The following is a 21,871-nucleotide window of genomic DNA, read 5'->3' as shown; positions in this document are numbered from 1 at the left end:
TTCGTCCCATTTATACGTGCTGCGAAGTTATGTAATCGAATATCGACAAGCCTGATCTCTGAACACTGTTTCAAGCCTCTTTAGCATAACGGTGCTAGAATCGGGGGGTCCGTCGGCAGTGGAAAACAACATTCCAGTAGAAGTGAGGAGACCCAGGATAGTTCGTACGTATGCTGTATGCAACATCATCATCATCATCAGCCTGGTTACGCCCACTGCATGGCAAAGGCCTCTCCCATACTTCTCCAATTACCCCGGTCATGTGCTAATTGTGGCCATGATGTGCCTGCAAACTTCTTAATCTCATCTGCCCACCTAACTTTCTGCCGCCCCCTGCTATGCTTCCCTTCTCTTGGAATCCATTCCGTAACTTTAATGACCATCGGTTATCTTCCCTCCTCATTACATGTCCTGCCCATGCCCATTTAGGTTTCTTGATTTCAACTAAGATGTCATTAACCCGCGTTTGTTCCCTCACCCAATCTGCTCTTTTCTTATCCCTTAACGTTACACCCATCATTCTTCTTTCCATAGCTCGTTGCGTCGTCCTCAATTTAAGTAGAACCCTTTTCGTAAGCCTCCAGGTTTCTGCCCCGTAGGCGAGTACTATGCAATATAGGGGTGGGCAAATATTCGAATACGAGCCGTATGTTACACACTGTTGAAGTCTTGTTACTGCTTTCCATCTGCTTATATACACATTATCTCAAATTATAAGGGACGATAGCTGTCACAACAAAATGGGTAATGCAGCTCCAGATGATATTTGGCAAGCGTAGTCTTTGTTTCGGCAGTCTAGCCATGTGGCAGCGTTGTCTTTCACGCTGCAACCAATAATGTTGCTTCCAACATGTGTTACAACATACTTTTACATCTGTTCACTACACACAAGTCCTCCAGCATTTTTTTTCAACTGCCAATCATCTTTTTTTAGCATTTCTTGAAAGCTAGTCATACAAAAGCCATTAATTTTTCGCAAGCTTGTTTGCAACCAGGTTTCAAACATCTCCAGAGGCTATTCATGCAGTTGGACAATATGCAGTTTTTTGTTGAAAACCGATCCCTTGTTCTAGACAGCCTTCTTTGCACAAGTCTGTACAGGCATGGTATCCAACCATAGCAAAATAAATGTTCCTGCTGTAAATACATGCAGCTGCATTTGGAATGTTTGATGCCTACTATTCGTATTAGATTGGTATTAAAGAAAACGCGATAATCACCCACCTCTTCCACATTACAATAACGGTGCTCGTCTGGTCACTCTCTTGCCGTGTCGTGCAGCTTGAACCGTTTTTGTAGCACATACAGCGGAAATAAATCGGACAACAAAGAAGAGTTGCTCGCACATTTTTTTTCTTCATTTTTATTTCTCCACAACTCTTTCTAAACGTGACAAAATATGAGCCTCAGTTCTTCCACGGTGAGAAGAGGGTGTGAGCCAGTGCAAATTTCCCTCGGTAGAGAAGCAACAACTTGGTGGCGTAGCTTTGGTACACAATCGCTTTTTATATACAAGGTATGTACAAGAACTCCCACCATGTCGTCCTTCCCGCCAGCTTGTGTGTTTGTAGGCGATGGTAAATGAGCCATGGATGATAACTATCTCCATGCGTCCCGTTTCCCCCCCCTCCCCACAACTTGAGGCATCCAAGTTACTATAGGAACAGGTTACGTTTACACAAGCACACAGTTTTATATTATTTTGTGCACCTAAGAGAAGGAAAAAAAAAGGCAACAAACACCTACAACACTGCAAAGACAAAAAAAAAAAAGTCCATGCGCAAAAAACTAAAGCACAGCGGGTCCGTAAACTTCGAAGAACTACTGAGACTCAGCAACGCCACCTTTACAAAAAAATGTGCGGTAAATACATGTTCTTTGAGAATAAAGAAAAAAAGAAACAAGCTTGGAGTGACTGACACTCACCACCAATAAAGGAAAAAAAAAAAAAAAAAAAAAGAGTGGAAACCGTATATAACGACTCGAGTCTACACGACCAGAAACTGCACGCACAACACACAACTTTTTTTTAGGATATTTCTTTCCTGTAACACGACCGATGCCCACCGCAATTTCATGGAGAATGTGCCAGACACCGAGGGCTCGTCTCGACTCGGAATGGCGTACCTCCGGTGAAACTAGGCAGACCGGTTGTCTTTTCTTTGTTGCTTCGACATCGAGGCTAATTATGGACAGAAAGAGTGGTTATACATGAAGGGTGCTGCCGGCGGTGTAAATCACAGGCAGAAATGCTCTCGGACTACACAACGTGAAACAGTTACGAAAATGAAGAGTGTGGACGGCTAAAAAAAAAATACAGTAAGGCTTCAATATAGAGGTCACGACTGTGACCGTCACGACTATGCACAGTCACGAGCACACACACCGGTTCATCAAGAATGCGAAACATGGGGAGAGGCAATCAGTAAGCTGGAAGAAAATTCAGTCCCCCAGCAAGGAAAAAAAAATTTGCAAAGAATAAAGTTGAGGCCACCGAGGAAGCAAAAATAAAACACGCAATGTGTTCGGCATTCACTAGAGAGCAGTTTAGGTTGCTGCAAACCCCCTAAACCACCATCCACACCGTTGGAGCCAGACTTTTTGGGCGACAAGGGTTTTTTTTTTTTGTCACACGACGCTAGTGATGATTTGGTCTTTCTCTCAACCCAACCCATGAAGAGTGTTTAGAGTAGGCAATCGATGCAGCATGTTGATGAACTCACCGGAGAAAGCATGTACGCCTACTTTCAATGGAGAGAAAGCGACGAAAACTCTATATTCCAAGGAAAAGAAACTCAAGGTCACAAAACATTGCCCGCCGTGCACTCTGTACAAACACACCGGTCAGACCGGGACGATGGCGCCATAGTTGAAGGGCCATGCTTTTTGGTGGCCTGAGCTCTGGTTGCGCCTACAATGTACCGACATATGCGAAGATCTGCGCCAACGACGCTGATGACCACTAAAGTGGCACTGGCGCCCTCCTGTGAACTGATGATGAAATTACTGCGGGTCCAAAATAAGTGTGGCAGCTCGATGCCGCACAATGATGGGCTGTGAATGCCCTACCTCGGGAAGCGTTCTTTGCAGCATTGCATCACTTTTGCAAAAACAAAAGCAAAGCCAGAGTTTTCAGCTACAAAAGTCCCACGAACAGCGCTAACTTGCGCTGGCAGGTAACCACTTGGTCGAGCCTGCTTGAATCTGCACAGGCCAGCTCCTACACTTGCCTCCCGCATGCCCTCCGACATTTTGTTCTCCCCCCAAATGCCGGAAGAATACAAAAAATGCCGCTGCACAGTGAAGACTGTACCGCCCCCTCCCCTCCCCGATGACGTCGTAGCAGAAGGGCGTGATGAAGTCGTGTCTGCATTAAAAAACGCCCACTGTGCCTGCCTCACCATTACAGCCAAGAAATCGTTTGGCTTGCGTGAGGCAAAGGGGGCAGAATGGAGGAGCGCTTTTACTGGACTGGATGATAAAAATGCCTAAATATGTCGGTCATGCATGCGACACACAAAGCCTCCGTCTACCCGTTCGAGCAGGAAGCAAGGGAGTTAAAATAAAATGCTTAAAATCTCTGCTCTTGCACTAATAAGTCCTCCCAGAGTTTGCGGAAGATCTGTCGTCAGCCTCGCTGCTGAAAACAAACACCATGATGTTGGACAAGCTCGTGCGACCACAACTTGCCTGAAAGCCCTCACTGATGGAACAATACAATTCAACCGAAAGCGTGACGCTGGAGCTTTCTCTGATGAGTGTCCTGAAGAGCGCACGCTTTGGTCACGGCACTCACGAGACTATGATGATTGCGTTATCTACAGACTTAGGCGAGCCCGTGAGGCGCTGTGCTGCCGTGGCCCACACAGAAATGCAGCGGAACGGTGCTGCCATTTGGTTCAGGACTTGAGAAATTGAAAACCTTGGAAAAATCTACAAAGCCTATTTTCGATATCACAGTCTTATCTGGAACAAACATCCAGAGCATAAAAAAAAGAACGAACGAAAATTCACGTCCCAAGCCCTTTCCAAGCTTGAGAAACCTACGATGATGATGCCATCGCCTTTGGACTGCAGCCTCCCCGACTTCTGACTGGAGCTCGAGTGCCCTGGTAAAATTCAGTCGAGCTGACGGTTGAAAGCGTGTGCCCCTGAGGGAGCCTCCCCCGTCTGGCTTCCGAAATGCGCAGCTCTTGGCCCACGACTCGTCCTCAAACAGTGCGATCAAATATAGAGCTGAGCCAGTGGCTGAACAAGCCAACTTGTGTCTTGGCTCAACCCAACGTCCGCAGCTGCTTGGAACACATACTGGTGTTGAGACACAAGGTGAAGATGTATCCAAAGCTGCAGCCAAAGCCGAGCACCACAGAACACGTGCACAGTACGCCTGGCTTTGCGGCATCCTTGTGCAATGCAACCGACTTCCGAGCGAAGCAGGTTTCCGAAAGGAACATGGAACTAAACATGCATCAACGCTTGCTTTCTTGAATGGCCGCTCACAACTGGCGACCAAAATGCACTCAAAAGGCATGATGGGTGAGGGGTCGGTGACCCCGCACATGTGGTGGCAACAAGAGCTAAGTGCAACGCCCCCATTCCTTTTTTTTCCCTTGGAGAACAAAGCAGCAGCATCATCCTAGAAATGACTTTCTTCTAGGACAGGCACAAAACACTATCGATACAAAACTTGCACTTCATTTCAAAGAACACTTCTGTAGCAACAAACAAACCCCCAGTGACGTTCATAAACAAGTTTAAGTTGGCAGTACACGCATAATGTTGATACTACTGCCATTTTGTTTTGTGTGTGTGTTCAAAGTGGAAAAGCCTACCCTCTCCAAACGCACGCCAAAGGCCTCCGTGCGAACCTGAGGCAGTTGAAAGGGAGAGCAAGTAGTGTCGTGTCGCCCTCCCGACACCACATCCGAGCCGAGTGCACTACCGACGCAGGCTCCTTCAAGAGCTGACGCCGGATTGCCACGCAGATGAGCACAAAGCGTGGGACGGAGCTCCATGTGAAAAGCGCAGCGCTTCTTTTCGTAATCTTTGTACATTTCGAGCTTACTTTATACTTTTTTTTTCCTGGTTGTCGTCCATTTGCACGTGTCACCTCAATTTACTGGACCCCTGAGCTTTCCGACCGACATCTCACAGTTCAGCAAAGGAACATCTTGGAACAACGAAAATCTCCTTCAAAGGTGGCAGCACGACAACTCGCCAACAAAAGTTTCCAAGCGGCCACCATGACACACAGATACGAAAAAAATATATATATAGAGAGGGAAGAAACTGGTGGGTGGAAAATTCGAAAGGAACAAACGCTCACAGGAAGAATCGCACCTGCCTCGGCAGAAGGCGGCGGCGGCATGCCAAAACAACCACGAGAAAGAGAAATGCAGCACTAAAAATTACCAACAAAAGCTTTTTTTTTTTTTGCTTTCCTCACGTTCTCTGCATGCGTCTTGTCAGAAACAAGATGTCTTCGTACAAGCCATTACCTTTGCAGAGCTAGTTTGTCAGCAGAGTAAATTGCTGTTCAATTCACAGCAAATGCAAAAGCTGCGGTGACACCTGTTCATGCGCATGCAACATCGGCCGCAAATCTGTCCAACAGATTCCTCTCGCGTGCCAGGTCCCGAGTGATTGCTAGAAGAATTCGGAGTTCAGGCCTTTCATGGAAACAGGCTTCCAAAGCCTCTCTTATCTGACTGCCGTGAAACAACATGCAAATGACTTCAGAGGTAAAAATGTGGGAACAAAATGTGTTGCTGCTAGCAGGGAGGGTTAAAAAAACAGCAGAAGAAACCTGGCGACCGCGCACACGAAAACCAGCACAAAAGTACATCCGAACGCGAACATTGGGCCCTTAATTTCTCATTCACTTTTCCTTAAGCACTAGCTTCGTGTCACGATCATCGAGGATGATGTGAATCTACCCTGCAGAACAGTTGTGTTCGCCCCTTTTCTGACAAATTACAGACAGCCACACGTTTCTAGAGATTCCCAACATCACCACACTGCACGCAATGAAAACAAGAAAAAGTTGCACATTGGTTGCGCCACTTGGCCCATGAAAACATGTTTGCTGTGACAAGGCCCGCGACATCACAGCTTGCGGAGCCCATGCCGATTTACGACTGTGTTGGCCATGACATCAAACAGTCACAAACACGTTTTAGCTGTGACAAAGCATGGAACGTCACAATTTGCAGAGCCAATGTTGACGGAAGAGTAAGTCACACCACCAGACCATCAAAATGCGTCGCCTGTGATGCATCACAGCTTGTAACACCGATGTTGACGTACCAGTCTCTGCGAGTCACAACTTCATCCCATCAGAATGTGTCAGTTCAACAAGGCATGCTTGCAGAGCCCAAAAGACTGCACCGGTCCTTGTCGCTCATGCCACCAGAGCAATTAAAGTTATTTCCGCTGTGACAAAGCATGCAGTGCCGGACTGAAGAGCCAACGTTAAACATGGCCATCAGTGATTGGTCTCCTAGGATAAAAAAAAAAAAAAAGTTTCGCCAGCACTGCACTTCTACTCAGAACATGGCCAAACATCATTGCTGCAACCACTTTGAGATAAAGGATGGAGAACAATGGGAACATCAAAGGGAGGAACATTGTGTAAAGAAAAAAAGAAAAAGAAAGCACAGGTCAGCGTTAACAGTCATCAAGACAAAGAGCAGGTAAAGAACAAAAAAAAAGAAAAGCTAGAGAGAGAGCAAAACGCCCTTGTTTTTTTTCCCCCGCGAGCGAGAACCTAGTGTGGGGGGCCAGCATTAAGCCGGCACCTGGTAGTACAGGCTGGGTGGGACGTACGCCGCATTCTGCGCGTACTGTCCGTAGCCGCCGGCGTATACGGAACCCTGCTGGTGATGCTGGGGCGGCATGTAGCAGTGCTGCGGGGCCATGCCGTGATGCGGACCCATGCCCTGGGCTCGGAATCCTGCGGCTGCTCCATACTGAGTCGGGTGGTGCATCATGGCGGCGCCGTTGGAGGGAGACGGGCGCGGCTGAGGCGCTTGGGGTTGTTGCTGCTGCTGCTGCTGCTGCTGGGGTTGCTGCTGCTGCTGTTGCTGCTGTGGCTGCTGAGCCGGCTTGTAGCCGCTGGCGGCTAGTCCGGAAGTCTGGTTACCAGCGCTGCCTGCCAGGCCGCTGGACATTGGCTTCAGCTGGTTGTTGTAGCCATTCGGGCCGCTGCGCTGGTAGGCAGGCTGACCGCCGTTGTTTTGCATCTGCGGGAAGTAGTTCCACAGGGGTGAACAAGCATGATGGTAACAGTAGATGAAACACTCCTAAATCCCGAAATAACCGAGTTCTCCAGTAAGTAGGAGTACAAACCCCACTCGGGGGTTATTTCATGTACACTACAAAGCTACACCTCGATATGCTGAGCTGGAAGTTCACAGCGTCTGCCTTAGGCCTAAATTTCCATTCACGTCTGTTGCTTGTTCAGCAATGCAGGAAACGTGCAGTTGTCCTTTCAGCAGGTGCTAGATATGCACTCTAAAGACCAGCCTATGTAAGGCAGGACCATAATAAAAGTTTAGGAACATGCTTCCTCCGCTGGCTAAGCTATGTGCTACGCACTGCCACTCCCAACACCTGAGAAACGCACAGTACGCTCATTCTCTCCCAGAAACCTTCTCACCAACAAAACGGGGATGACTAGCCATATCGCATGTATTCTACTTTGCGATTAGATATGGCAGCCGAGGCTGATTAGACATTCGCGAAAGTTAAGGGTGCCAAAAGGGTGCAGGATGTGTGGTTTAAATGCAGTGTGCTTGTAGCATGTCGACAGCGGTTAGGAACAGACACCAAAGTGGGAGGGAGGGGTAAGAGGCCATGAAAGCTTTGCCTTAAGAGACTGACTTGAAGCCCAACGTACCTGTGGTCGGTTGTTGAAGCCGTTCTGCATGGGCCGTCCGCCACCAAACCCATTCTGCTGTCCAGCACCTCGGTATCCGCCGCCACCTCCGGGCCCACTACGGACCTGGGCAGACCCACCCATGCCTCCGCCGTAGCCGCGGTTGTTTCCGTAGCCACCGCCATTGCGCTGCTTGTTGTCGTTGTTGTCATTCTGGAGGCTCGCCAGTGGCTGTCCTGGTGCTCGGAAGCGACGGACTGCAAATAGAAAAAAGTCCCAGGTGTCCTTAGCTATCACCTAAGAGACGTGAAGGCGAAAGCCTTGTAAAGCCTACTGTAACTCACCTCAATACTCCTTAATCCTCCTAATTTACTTTAATCTTCATTCATCCACTTTAATCAACCTTAAAGCACCTTAATCCTCCTTAACACAGCTTAACCATCCTTAATCCACCCTAATGCACCTTAATCCAGTCATTAGCTTTGGTAATCTGGTCTTCCTTGAGTCAGGCGATTTTTTTTTTCTATTTCACAACGCGACCTTAAAATGGAGATCTAAGGCTTGCACCCTAAAAACAAACGAATTTCGGTTGGCACTTTATGGGAGAGTGTTGCCTACAGGTAACACACCAGAAAACATCTCTTTCCGTGCCCAGTTTTGGTTTTGAGTACGACGTTTTAGCTCAATGTCTTTGGCCAACACTGAATGACAGGCAGCAAGCGTCATTTGCCGGATTCGAGCAAGAACCAAGGAGGTCGAAGAAAAAGCTCGGTGTGTACCTCGCTTTCATTTGAATGCATGGTCTTGGGACACCAACCGATGCAAGATGCCCTGTTACAGTGGTATCACGCACCCAACGCAGAGAAACAGCTGTTTCTCATCCAACCAGAACTGCCTATGGAAGTTCTACACGATGAAATGGGTGGCTTAGGGTGAAGCTCACTTCCAGTGCTCTGCCTGATGTTGCCAGTCTATTGCGAAATTTTTTTTTTTTTATTCCCCAGCTTGAACTGACCCAGGTGAGAATCTGGGAGTTCTTTCAGGAGTGTTCTTGCTTCCGCAGCTCTCCCTTCACCGCCACAGAAAGTTGCCTACGAGTATAGGTAACTAAGAAACTATGCCTGTTCCATTCCGACATGATTGTGCCAACTCCTGTGGCAGATGAACAATGGGAGAGGCTCCATTTTACTCTTAGAGCCTCTACACCAGAACACCAGCCTTCTCAAGATTAAAAGCCAAACAAAGGTGGATGTACAAAATGTATCTACGCATTTTTTCTACTCACGAAATAAAAAGCACTGACTAATTGATTAATCTCAACAAAAAATGAAGGCTTGAAGTGATCAGCAGCTGTCGTACAAGGTATGTCGCTGGAGCCTATGTTTTGACAAAGGCGCTTGTTTTAATTGGGGCTCCGACAAAGTGCCCCTGCTGAAACATTGGCTCAAGCGGCATTCCTCGTTCGCCCTCTGCATTATTCCTCTCAAGGGTGTAACCGAAGAAAAAAAAAAAAAGAAAAGAAACCTACTGTTGCGGCCGCCGCTGAAGGCGCCGCTTCGGGCCAGGTTGGCCATCTCGTACAGCTTGGGGTTGACCGCCTGGTTGGCCTCCTTGAGCACAGCGATCAGCTCCTTGGCCTGCTTCATGTTGTTGGGCGTGAAGAAAGTGTAAGCCGTGCCCGTCTTGTTAGAGCGTGCCGTCCGGCCGATGCGGTGGATGTAGTCCTCGGAGCAGTGCGGGTAGTCGTAGTTGATGACAAACCGGATGTCGTCCACGTCTGTGAATGCACTCCGCAGTTAGCCGCGCTACCACCATGAACAAATCTCCCTCGCGAGATCCTGTCCCATGCAAATCTTTTCTATGTATTGTTGACGTAGTTAAGGCTAGTACCCTAAGAAGCTACTACAAGAAGCACTCCGTTTTCTTTGTGCTAAGCAAAAACTGCCAGGTAAGCAATTAAACATCTTACATATTCATTAGCAGTATACAATTTTACAAGAGCATGCATGATTAATAAACAATGCAAGGTATTCAAAACCTAGTCTTCAGAAGATGACTAGTACTAGTCTTCAGGAAAAGGATTCACAAACATCTGCCAAATCCTGGGTCATTTTGTCATCCAATGCACAAATTCCTCTCTCAATAGTGGTTGGAACTATAAGGAGCTAATGGGCGCTTCAATGTTTCTTTTACTTACCATGATGCTCAATAAGAACAACTAATTTATAATCTTGATGAGCCAGCTAACTAGCAAGCAGGAATAAAAATATATTGGATACATCCTGCTTGAAATATATACCTTTACAAAAGCACATATGTTCAACAAGTATTGTCAGGTGCTTGAAGACTAGTCCTCGGAACGCAGAGAGTCTTCAAGTTTCCACAAGTATCTATACTGTCTGCCATACTTTTGTCATAAGACACACACTGCTCAACTTGTTCCTCTTGTTAAAGTGGTTTAGCACCTTAACCTCCGATATCATTACCATTCGACAAGGACAAGCGCCAGCATAACCTAGTGCTCAAGTCAGATGATCATGAACTCAAGAAATTATGGAACTAAAACCACCATTAACAAGGGAAGCATGTTTAGCAGTGAAACACGTTAGCAAAGACTTTTCTTGAAGTTCAGTCTTCAGAAGCTGAGTAGCACGAAGTCTTTACTTGAAGACTAGTCTTCAGAAAAAGTCTCCGCAAAGGTGTTTCCATGTTTGCCAAAACTTTTTGCCATTTCGTCCCATGACACAGACAAACATGTTCCTCTTGGTAATAGTGGTCAATTGCAATAACTTCAGACTTTATATCTGACAGGGAAAGGCTAACAACACAAACATTATGCTTCCATTTCCATTGCGTTCAATGTAGACCGATAACTGACAAGTAATATAAGCAACCTTGAAGACTGAGCAGAGAAGACTAGGAAGACTTAAGGTATCTTGTGCTGGCAAAAAAAAAGTATGACTAATAAATACTGCCATGTGCCAAAAGACTAGTCTTCAGAAAGGGACTACGAAGTCTTCAGGAAAGTCTTCGCAAAGGTGTTTTCACATATGCCAAACTTTTAACCGCTTTGTCCTATGGTACACACTGCTGTACAAGTTTCTTTTGTAACAGTGATCTAGTACCCTAACTTCCAACTTATAAGTGATGGCTACACAAACATGACCTTAGGTTCCTCTCGGTCAATGGAGACAACCAGTCAATATAAAAAAGCTTGAACATGGCTTGTAACGAGGGGCAGAAGGAACCTTTTGATGCCTTTCGTACACAATCGAGCAGGTGCACCTATATATACTGCCGGGTACCCAATGACTAGTCTTCAGAAGGCGACTAATCTTCAGAAGAAGTATTCGCAAAGGAATTTTCATGTGTGCCAAACCTTGAAACCATTTTGTCCTAGGACACACATGCCGCTCAAACCATTCGGCCAACAGCGCTCAGTCCAGACAGCTTCCACTGCTCCAAGCCCAGACTTGCGCAAGGGCAAACGTGAGTCAGCCGTGGGGTGGTGGGACAACTTGTCAAAAGCCCCGCACGCCACATCCGGGCCTAGTTCCTTCGTCCCACTGGCAAACGCCACAGCTTCCCACATTGGCCGCTGCGTCGTCCCGCGCAAAAGACTCCCGACGCCACCTATACTCCAGCAGTAGTGCAGACCGGACATGTGTTAAGACATGTAGCACGACAGAGGTTTGAAGTGAGTTTCTAGTGGACAGTGCTTTGTTTTTACTGTGAATGCGAGACATACACATGTAACAATGAAAAAACAAACCCATACACTTCTCTGGGAGGTTCCTCAAGGTGTTTTTATAGAGAGAAAAAAAGACTAAAGAAGGGGGAGGAAGGAGAGAGAGAACAAAACAGTAAGACTAGTTATCGAAGCAGGGTTCATAGCAGTATGTTTCTTTGTCACCAACATCTTGCACGTTACGCACGCTGAGCTTTACCAATTAGGCTAGTGCAGCGACCACCTTCTTGTCCACTTACACAGCTGAAGTGCAGGCTAATAATGACTAATACGTTAGCTTGAACACAGAATATTGTCTTCAACGATGAGAACAGTTTTTTTTTTGTTCTATAGGCGGTATTCACATCGTAATCCACAGCAACGGCTCCCTCAGAGAAGCGTCGATCTTTAAGGCAGTGCTTTTGTGTGCTGCCATAGTTTGATCACCACTGCCCCCAACTGTGAACCTGTGCACAAGAAAGGCTTAGCCAGAGACACTCCAGAAAGGTGCGAAACGAACTCTATTGGCTTGAAATTTGAGTTACATCAACTTTGTGACCACATGTTTAAACAAAATCAAGTCACTTAAATGAAACTTTTCGGGTTTCGAACAGACTGAAAACAGATACTGAAGGGTTTTCGATCGTTTGAACGACTGCTATGAACCCTGAATGTTACAAAAAGAAAAGAAAAAAAAAAGAAAAGAAAAAAAGAAGGAAGAAAAGAAAATCATACAATAATATGAATATACCATGCATTGCCACTTCTTATTCTTATAACTGGCCAAGCATATCTCAAAGACCAAAAGAACCTTCTCAGCCAGCTTAATTCGCCAGATTAAAGCTCAAAATTTTGTTTCATTGATCGTTTAAATTTTGTTCCCACAACACTTCGCTAGTACATCATGACATCACAAATGTCATGGCATTTCATTACGGTACAAAATGCGCCACTGTTGATCTCATGTTTATTTTCTAATGCAATGCAATTCTGCCTCCTAACCATACAAACTGCCCAACTAACCCCAAGCAGAATGTTGCTGAAATCCAGCCTTTGCAAAAAGTCCTTGGCGTGAAAGTTGCAGGGCCTTTCGTTTTCGCATTCTAACTTGACCTAATCAGTTAGCATTTCCCAGAAAACCAGCTCAAGCTTGCTACTTGCAGTGTCCCTCTGACTTCCCTGCATCATTTACTCTGCGTGACCACATGTTTGAATGGGTCCCTGAATAACTAACACGTGCGCACGGATTGGCACAGCTTGGACTCCATAGCTCGGCACACATGCTGCCAAATAAAAGGTATTGGGCAAGTCACGAATGACTACCCTTAAAAAGCCATAATTTAAACCCATAAAACCCCGTAATTTTTACTCAATCACTATCCCCAACATAAGGATGAGGAACCAAACCTTACCATGCAGGACGACATGACTGCATCGCGAGAAACGCAGCTGACAAGACATGTGCTTACCAAGTCCGCGGGCTGCCACATCGGTAGCTACCAAGATCGGAGAGCGGCCCGAACGAAACTCTGCACAGGCATGAGAAATGGTTTGCGAGGTTAACATTCTGAAGCAACACGTAGGCTGTGAGATTGGGCTTCGGGAATTTTCCGGAATAAACTTGCTCGAAGTAAGCACCCCTCTGGTGTACTTTGGCAATCTGAATACTTGCAACAGTTGAGTCGGAGACCGATGAACAGATGTTTTTTACGGATAGGATTTTTTTTCCTTGCATGAAACTTAACGCCACACTCATGAAGGGACAGCAGGCAGGCGTCCATTATGTCTTACCGTATTTACTCACATAGTGATCACACTTACTTGTAAAAAAAATTGACGAAAATTCAGGGGTGCCAACATTACGTGGGTTAAACTTGCCGCAAAAGAAAAAAAAATATTTTTTTTTCATCCCACATTTGCTGCGGGATGACAAGAGGTCAACAAGCAGGCGGCTGCCACTGAACAGAGCAGGACACCAAAACAAAAATGGCGGCCGGTGAAGCAAGCCAAACACGCTGAACGCGATTGTTTTTTTCTTCTCGCGAGTACATTACGTGCATTGAAACAGTTTCTTCCGTATCAGTAATGAATAATATAGTAAATATCGGCAAGTTTGTGACTAACGTAGCCAAGTCCACTTTGAGGGGACAGAAACAGAGGTGGGCGCGCATAGCTGCCAGTGACATAGAAACACATGGTGGGCATGCTGTACAAACTGCGGCCATTTGTCTTCACTACTATGCTAATACGGCACGTTTCCGCTAAGGGTGGGCGAATATCTTAGCTGCGTTACAAGCGTCGGCGTATGAATAGGGTACACTGCTAACGTCAGTGTAAACGTGGCCACTATCGTTGTCGCTCGCTATTTGTTGCGTGCCCACGAGTGCAGACGAGAAGAATTGAAAGGCGCCCGTTTTGTTGTTGTTCTTGACCAAAACCATTATGAAGCCTGTAAATAATAAAGCCAAGGTAAGTTTGGTCGTAGTTTTTTTTCTTTTTTTTTTTTTTTTTCATGGAAGTGTGGAAAGTGATGAAATGGAGCATCTGCTTAAGGGGGGACCTGGGCCTGTTTGGTGCGTACAGACCACTTGGTATGTCTTCAATAGTCAATCGCGTGGCATTCGACAGATGGTAAGCGCGATCATCATAGCTAGACTTGGCACACGACATATCGCTGCGACAAGTTTGGGGTGCGATCATCACACGGGAAAGAAAAAAAAAATTGAATTTTGATGACAAAATTCAAGGGCACGATCATTACACGAGTAAATACGGTATAGTTGAAGAAACCGAATGTTATACAATTTCGAATAAAATATGAATCTAACAGCAAAGACCATTTGATTCAAAATATCAGAATTTGTTGGGCACTCAGCACCAAATGGTGCGTGTATCAAGGGTGTTATGTAATAACTGCCTTTTAATAATGTAATTATTAAATATGTAACAATGAAATACCCCCAATTGGGGGTCTTTAATATGATGTGATGTGTTAACCACTGCACCACGACCACAATTGTTTTGCTCACGAGATAATGGCACAAACAGCATCCATGGCCTGCAAGAACCACCGACTAATACGCGTATGCGAAAACGAGACCGTGCATACACCACACATATTGCACTTAGTTTTCACACAAATATGTGCTTCCAGACTGCTGCTGTGTGGTTCAATTGCGATATAAAAATACTGCGATACAAAATTTCTCCACCAGCTTGCCATGGGATGAGCATGGTTCAACATGCACTGCACAATTTCAAGCTCGCAGATTTGGTGTCATGGCCTCCCCTTTAAACTGCTTTACGACAGGCAACTGACTTGCTGTCATAGCAGATACTGATGTTCTCGCACCTTCCTCAAAATCAAGAGTACTTTCCACCGGCCTCAAGAAACAACAAGACTGTCCCAGGAAGCTTTGTTTGTAAACAGCAGGGGAAGGGGGGGGGGGGAAGAAAGACTATTATGGACTACTCACCGTTGAGCACCCAGTCCCGTTCCGACTGAGACTTGTCCCCATGAATGCATATAGATGGTAACCTTTGAAGCAAAGAAAACAACAACTGTAGCCCGTCAAATGCAAGGCACAATGCAAGGAAGAAGTTTTCAGACATATTGTAAGTTTTGCTGGTAACAGTTAAAGGGCCCCTGAAACGGTTCGGACAAATTTTGTAGACGCGTAGGGTACAGCTTAAGCAGAACATTCGCACCACAATTTAAGTGAAGCGTTACGTATTAATGGAGCTACAAGCGATTAGAAGTTACCCTCCTCCCTAGCCATGCTTTTCCTCCTCAAATCGTTTGCCGAGCAAGCGGGGCTAAGCTCCGCCTTCGCTGGTTCTGCGTCACGATGCGACGCCACAACGTCCAGTTCCGGTTGTTTTGGAGCCCACCCGCGCGAGACCACTCCGCTAGCCACTTGGCCGTCGACCCCAAGCGAGAGCTATCGAAGCAGCGTGCGTTGCGAGCATTCTGTCGTAGCACCGAACGTGTCTTGTATTCCGGTAACCACAGGCAAGCTGGTCATTTCAGCAAATGACTGGAGGCATAAACTCAAGCTGATGAAGGAACTTTAGCGTAGACGTACGTGAGCGGCCTGATTGGTCTGCACGGTCCATACACTTGTTGGCGCAGCGCTTAACCATCCAAACAAAGCGCTAATATTGTTCTAACCGAGTGTAAAACATTTTAAACATTTATAAAGACAACGTGTTGATGATTACACTCCTGCGAAAAATACACACCAGCTGCAAAGAAGAATACACTTCGTTGCTGCTCCTGTGTATGGTTGAGCTCTGTGCCACCAGGTGGCTGCACCGTGCAGACCATTCACACTTGCACTTCTGCTCATCTCATGGCTCATCCTGTCACGGCAAAGTCAAGCGGCCAGACCCTGTCCCCTTGCGCTTGCGTTTGCCCTAATACCGGACTCGCGAATCGCTATTGCGTTAGTAATCTTACGGTGTAAAGTGACGGCCACAAACGCGCAAATCCTGGCGCCGATCGGATAGCGGCAGTCCGATGCGCAGCAGCCAGTTCGCTCGTACGTTGCCTTGCAGAGGGACACGATGTCGCAGCTTGACACATTGCCAGTCGCTACGTTTGCAGTCCACAAGGCAACAAAGTCGAATCATAGTGCTCGCGAAAAGACCGAGACCGACTCTGACCGCGGAGCTCTCGTCAAAATGGAGTACGTTGTAACACAAGCAGACGACACTTGCCGTGTGCCGGAAGTGCTTAAGTGTACTGAAAAATTGTGCTTGTGCCTTCTCTTTATGTTACTTTCTTTTCATAAAAACAAATGAACTAACATTTCGACTATTAAGAAGATCATTTGTTTACAATAAAGTTGGAAGAATTATCGATCACGCGCCCTGGTCAGCCAATCGGATAGCTCACCCCACTGACGCCGTATGGGTGATTTCGGTCATATGGGTAGGCGCGGCTTAAAATTCCGCTGAGCAGTGTGCTGCGATTGGCAGCGATGTGCATTTTTAAACCCTTATAATAAATTGCACACTTTACGCGGGGCACTTAGATGTGTCAATTATTGATCAGAAGGACCTACTCTAACGACTCAGTACGTTTGTAGAAAATCATCAAAAGCGTTTCAGGGTCCCTTTAAAAGAAAAAAAAGACAAACAGTCAGCAGTTCTTGCATCTGACATTACACTCTGCCCTCACCCTTTCACACTAAACAGGTGGCAACAAACAATTTAACGCCTTAAAATGTGCGAGGGGGGTGTAATGTCATGCTTACCCGCTTCTCCTCATCCTGCGTGTCAGCTCGTCAACTTTTTTCTTGGTTTCGGCGAAGATCAAAGTCTGCGCAGCAAAAACATAAAAAAAAGTCCTTAAAGCACCCTTCTGCGCAACCAGCCGCACCGCTTCTCGCAACACTGCAAGTGGCACTGGCAGAGCAGGTCACTGACCTTGTTGTCTTGTTCACTGATGATTTCCTTGTGCAGTTCCAACAACCTGCAGCAGGCAAAAAGCAGAGAAACACCGGCAGTTGAGTAATAGGCCGTGCTAGAAGCTAGAAAAGTTTAGAAAAGTTTAGAACAGGCTACTGGCAGAAGTGCGGTCGAACCCCGCTATAACAAAACCGCATCCAGTACAAAAAATCAGTAGAATCTAGCGATACTGAACTCCAATGGGACTAAAAATTCACTCAAATAAAACTGAGTCCTAACGAAGGACTCAGTTTTATTCCCCTTTCCCTTTTAAGTCTACTGCAGAATCCCGATGATACAAATCTCTCGGGACGGCACAAAATATCTGTCGCCCAAAGTTCGTATAATCCAAAAATGTAAACAATCGGGAATCGAGAAGGGGGTGGTGGAGGGGCATGGGAATAAAATGGCTGACTTGCTCAAAATTTCAGGTAATTTTTTTCACACAGTCCTAAGGCCTGTCTTTTTTTCAGGCAAAATGTATGGAAGAAATACGCAGCAGACAGAAAATTGCACTTGTTTAGTAAGTCACTGAAAACGACAAGAAAATCGGGCTTCAGGAGGCGTTATCTCCCCACTGATCGCACGAGCACGGCTTTCAGTTGACACAGTGCCACCGTCTTGCTGTCGCCGTAAACACGAGAGATCTGAGATTCAGGTAGCCACAGCGCTGCATTCATCCATGTAGAATTAAAAGCAACAAAAGCAAGTGCAATAAGGGAACCCCAATAAGGGAATTTGTTACTGCAATTTGAACCACTGGTGCACTTGTTTTGCGCCCGCATTTTGGCAGCAGTGAGCTGTGCACTGCGCGTGTTCCGAGGCCAAAATTTCAAGATCTGCCAGGTTATGTCGAGCTTCTGTCATTGCTGCATCCTAGCTGGTGTCTGATGTTGATGAGGACACAATCTGCACAAGGTAAGGGAATCCATTTACTAATCTTAAGAGGCAGTGAGGCTACTTGGCATCATGCAATCTGAGGGTGCAAAGGTAGAAAAGTTTCCAACTGCCATCGGGCACCAAAGACAATGGCAGGTGTGAAATACGGAGATAAGGCTACCCATGGAATTGAATGCTGCCGACCTCTGAAAACACGCCAAGATGGCGTCACATGCGACTCCCGGCTCCTGATAAAGTTGCAAGGTCCTTGAGAACGTCCGACAAATTGCATTATACTGACCAAAGCAAATTTCTTTTCTCTTTTTGGGGGGAGCGACGTAGGGTGACTGGTGAATCAAGGTGACCGCTCTACCGGCCTGACAACAGCCATAGCAAGGGTCTTAGGGGGCGCAGCCTCTTCGCCAGCCCTGCCAGAGATTACTCTGTGGCTCGACTGTTATCATCCCGCTGCGGCGCGAAAAGTGGTTCGCAACTTTGAAATTTAGCACGATGTAAGCTAATGGACTTACTTGCCCTGGGGCTTTTGGAACTATTCGTATCAGGAATGATCACACCACCGAGATTACTCTACTCTAGTGTCCGATCGATGTGAATTTAGCCTTCGAGTGTGGCTTTTTGGCAGTGTGTGTCGCACTGCCATGAAGCCACACCTTAGCCCTTTTAAGGTGCTGTGTACACAATTGTGTACACCAAGATAGTGCATCAACAGCTAAGGCATTAATGAAAGTAAGGATATTTAAAATGTCACATGCATCTTGAAACACTTCTGACTGATGACAGTGCTGCAAGTTTGAATAAAAAGTACAAAACGTTTTAGTAAAACGAGTCGAAAGGTAGACAGTTGGGTAAATGTTCTTGCTCGGAGCCACTATGCCGCTGTATGCAACGGGTGCACTTTTTTCATTGTTTTTCAAGCCTGCTGGACATAACATACTTGATGTTATGCTTGATGTTCCTGTATGAAGTTCTTGCATGGACTTGACATTCTCTAAACCTGACAAAACTCGCTAAAGAATTGAAAATTCTTAATCTAGTCTGCCACTGTGTGGTTTTCCCAAATAGTGCACGCGCTGCCTGCGAACCGGAACTCTGATCACAATGTGCAGCGCTCGAAGGCAGCAACGCAGCGGAAGCTGAAGATTACGAGTGTCGCTCAAGAGGCGGGGAACAGAGCTGGCCAAGACACAACGTGGACGAATCTTGCATCCGCAAATGGAGACTGCTTTCACAAAGATTCAAGCATTGTTGTAAGCAGTTATTCCCACTGGTTACATGCAAGAAAACATGGCATCTTTTCTCAATCAGCATGCAGCAACACAAGGCCACAGTGCTTCTACCAGTATGTCTGACCTACTAGCTCGAGCAGAAGTCGTTCTAAAACAGGCTGCCCTACTTCATAATCAGACGCACTGCAGCCCACTTTAACCATTCGTGGCATTGCATTTAGAACTGTGAATGTTGGCACAAATGCCTTGATCAAGAGCCACATGCCGGTGGGACACGAGTGACTGCCGAGTACTGGCCAACTCACTTGTTTTCCTTATCGGACTCTTGGCAGACGTCGACGATTTGCACGATGCGGTGATTGGCGCAGAGCTGCAGTGCCCCAATGTTCACCTGCGCAGAAAATTTTCTTTTACCACATCACTCGTTCAGAAGCAGCAACAGCAGATAAGATAAGCAGCCTCATGACATGCTTTGCAACATGTGCCAACTGTGAGGTGCTGCCCACTTACACTTGCCATGTGAAAGCATAAATCTTAAATGTGAAACAGACAACACAAGCAGAGATGGAGACGATGAGCAGAAGTTGCTTGTATTGCCGTCTGCGTCAGAAGTACAGCTTATGAAAAGTGCACTGCGCCTATCAGAAGCTGCAACATCACACGGTGCAACAATTTATAATATGTACCATTTAGTACAAACTGAAATGCAAAGAGGTAATAGTGATCACATGTCGTGTTTGACCCTTTGAAGGTCAATGACCTAAATATACGGCACCGCGAACGAAGTCCGAAATGGTCGATGCCATATATTTATGGCACCATCTGTAACGTTTAAAAAGCGCGCCAATTTCCTGACCTTTTTTTTTATGTCATGTGCTGCCACTATGTGGGAATACAGGGAGTGTTTTTCGTGCGCCTCCCTCTCTCTGTTTTCGTTGCATGGTTTGTTTTAGCGTTAATTCCCTCCCGCGCGTCTATATAGTATCGCTTGCGCAGGGCCAGGTGCTGGTTTGGGCTTTGTTTTGCGGGCGGTTTCGGCTTCTTGCGCTTGCAAAACTGATGGCTATCATGTCACTAATCGCTCAAAGGGCGACCGCTTGCTTCTCGCTCATTTAATGCTTACGGGGGTGCGCACAGGAATGATACCGCCGTGCATGCAATTCCTTTGCATTTTTTTTGAGACTCTCAAAAACTAATTGCCTCTGGCTGGCGATAAGATGAAGATTAGTGGAAGTTTGTCACATGTTTTGCTTTTTTGACGGGCACACAACCACCCAGTTTTCTTGAGTGTGCACACCTACGCAGTTCGATTATGCTATGAATGTACATATTTGTGTAAGATCAGGAACATTTGAGTCTTGCGAAATATTCTCGTGTGTGCATTTTCAAAGCCTTGAAGTATAACAATGCATCAAATTTCGAATCTTATAAGTTTATTTCCTTTTTTACTGTTGTTATTCATGAATGAAGATACATATATACCAACACAAAGTATTTTTTTCCTCACTTTACGGTCACCCTAGAAAAATTACGGGAAGTGTTTTTCGAAATAATACCCTAAGAAGAATTGGAATCTGCAATAAAAAAAATCGACCCTGGGCGGTTATACAGTGCAGTCCACTTATAACGATACCACATATAACGATATATCGGTTATAACGATGGGTCGACATGAGAGTGTCATTTTATGCATTAGGTCTATGGGGAAAAAAACCATTTATAACGATCGGTTATTCACCGCATATCGGATATAACGATCAAAATTTTGCAGTCTCGACGGCGTTTTCCGTGCCAAATAATCGTAACGTTTGCGTTGCTTAGTTCCCTGAAACGAACGATGTCGAGACGAGGCGATGTTTACCTCCGTAAGTTCGTATCTGCCGCCATTACCGCGCAGCGCGTCTCGCCCCGCCCGCGCACGAGTAGGCGCAGCCAACGTTGACGCAGCGCGCCACAAGATGGCGCTAGCTGCTTCATGCGCGCGCGTCGGCCACAGTCGCTCCGATAGAGAGAGAAAGAAAAAAAGAAGCGACAAGCAAAGCGGCGCGGTGGCGCCCGTCCCGCGTCTCTCTCGCGATAGCAAGCTGACGCCACCGAAGCAGCGTGCAACCAACGGTTCAACCCAGTTCGAAGATGGCGCCGACAAAGCGCAAAGCTGTGTCGCTTGACACGAAGATGGATATTTTGCAGGACTCTCGATGCGGCTTCAAGGTGAGCGCCCTCGTGAAGAAGTATGAGCTCGTCCAGTTAACGATTTCAACCATCTTGAAAACCGGGAGCACCGCGATTGTGAAGGCAGGAGCTATCAGCGGCCATTCCGATCAGCGGAAAAGGGGTTAGAGACCCTTTGTACGCCGATGTTGAAGAGGCGCTTTACCAGTGGTTCATCACCAATTGCTTCAAGAAGGCGGGCTTTGTGCGTAAGGACGAACTTCCCCAACCCGCTGAGACCGACCCGGTGGAAGTCGCTGACATAACCGAGCTCTGGGAGCTCGTTCCTACTGGTGACACAGGTGGTGTGTCGAAGGAGGAGTTTTTGACTGCAGACAGTGCTGCCTCGTTCTGCGATGAGGTCACCGACGAGGCGATCGCCGAAGATGTGCTGTCTCGACAGACGCAAAGTTGTGCGACGGTGGCGACGGCATCAGCGACAGTGACAACGAGATCGACTGTGGCTCCTTGACCCCGACC

The 21,871-nt window shown here is 46.5% G+C and overlaps 1 protein-coding gene across 1 annotated transcript in view; it reads right to left on the bottom strand.

Annotated features, from left to right (window-relative positions):
- Positions 1–1,336: 1,336 nt before the first annotated feature.
- LOC126529062 (probable ATP-dependent RNA helicase DDX5) overlaps positions 1,337–21,871 on the bottom strand; it is a 42,370-nt gene continuing 21,835 nt past the window's right edge. Inside the window, exons 9-16 of the mRNA XM_050176662.3 lie at positions 19,486–19,571; positions 17,034–17,079; positions 16,862–16,926; positions 15,080–15,141; positions 13,073–13,132; positions 9,405–9,653; positions 7,898–8,133; positions 1,337–7,241 (exon numbers count right to left, since the gene is read on the bottom strand). Coding sequence (XP_050032619.1) covers positions 6,786–7,241; positions 7,898–8,133; positions 9,405–9,653; positions 13,073–13,132; positions 15,080–15,141; positions 16,862–16,926; positions 17,034–17,079; positions 19,486–19,571 — 1,260 coding nt within the window. The 3' untranslated portion in view covers positions 1,337–6,785. The remainder of the gene's footprint in view (positions 7,242–7,897; positions 8,134–9,404; positions 9,654–13,072; positions 13,133–15,079; positions 15,142–16,861; positions 16,927–17,033; positions 17,080–19,485; positions 19,572–21,871) is intronic.

Source organism: Dermacentor andersoni, chromosome 8 (assembly GCF_023375885.2).
Source record: "Dermacentor andersoni chromosome 8, qqDerAnde1_hic_scaffold, whole genome shotgun sequence".
NCBI classification, from domain to species: Eukaryota; Metazoa; Arthropoda; class Arachnida; order Ixodida; family Ixodidae; genus Dermacentor; species Dermacentor andersoni.
This window is presented reverse-complemented; position numbering and strand designations above follow the sequence as displayed.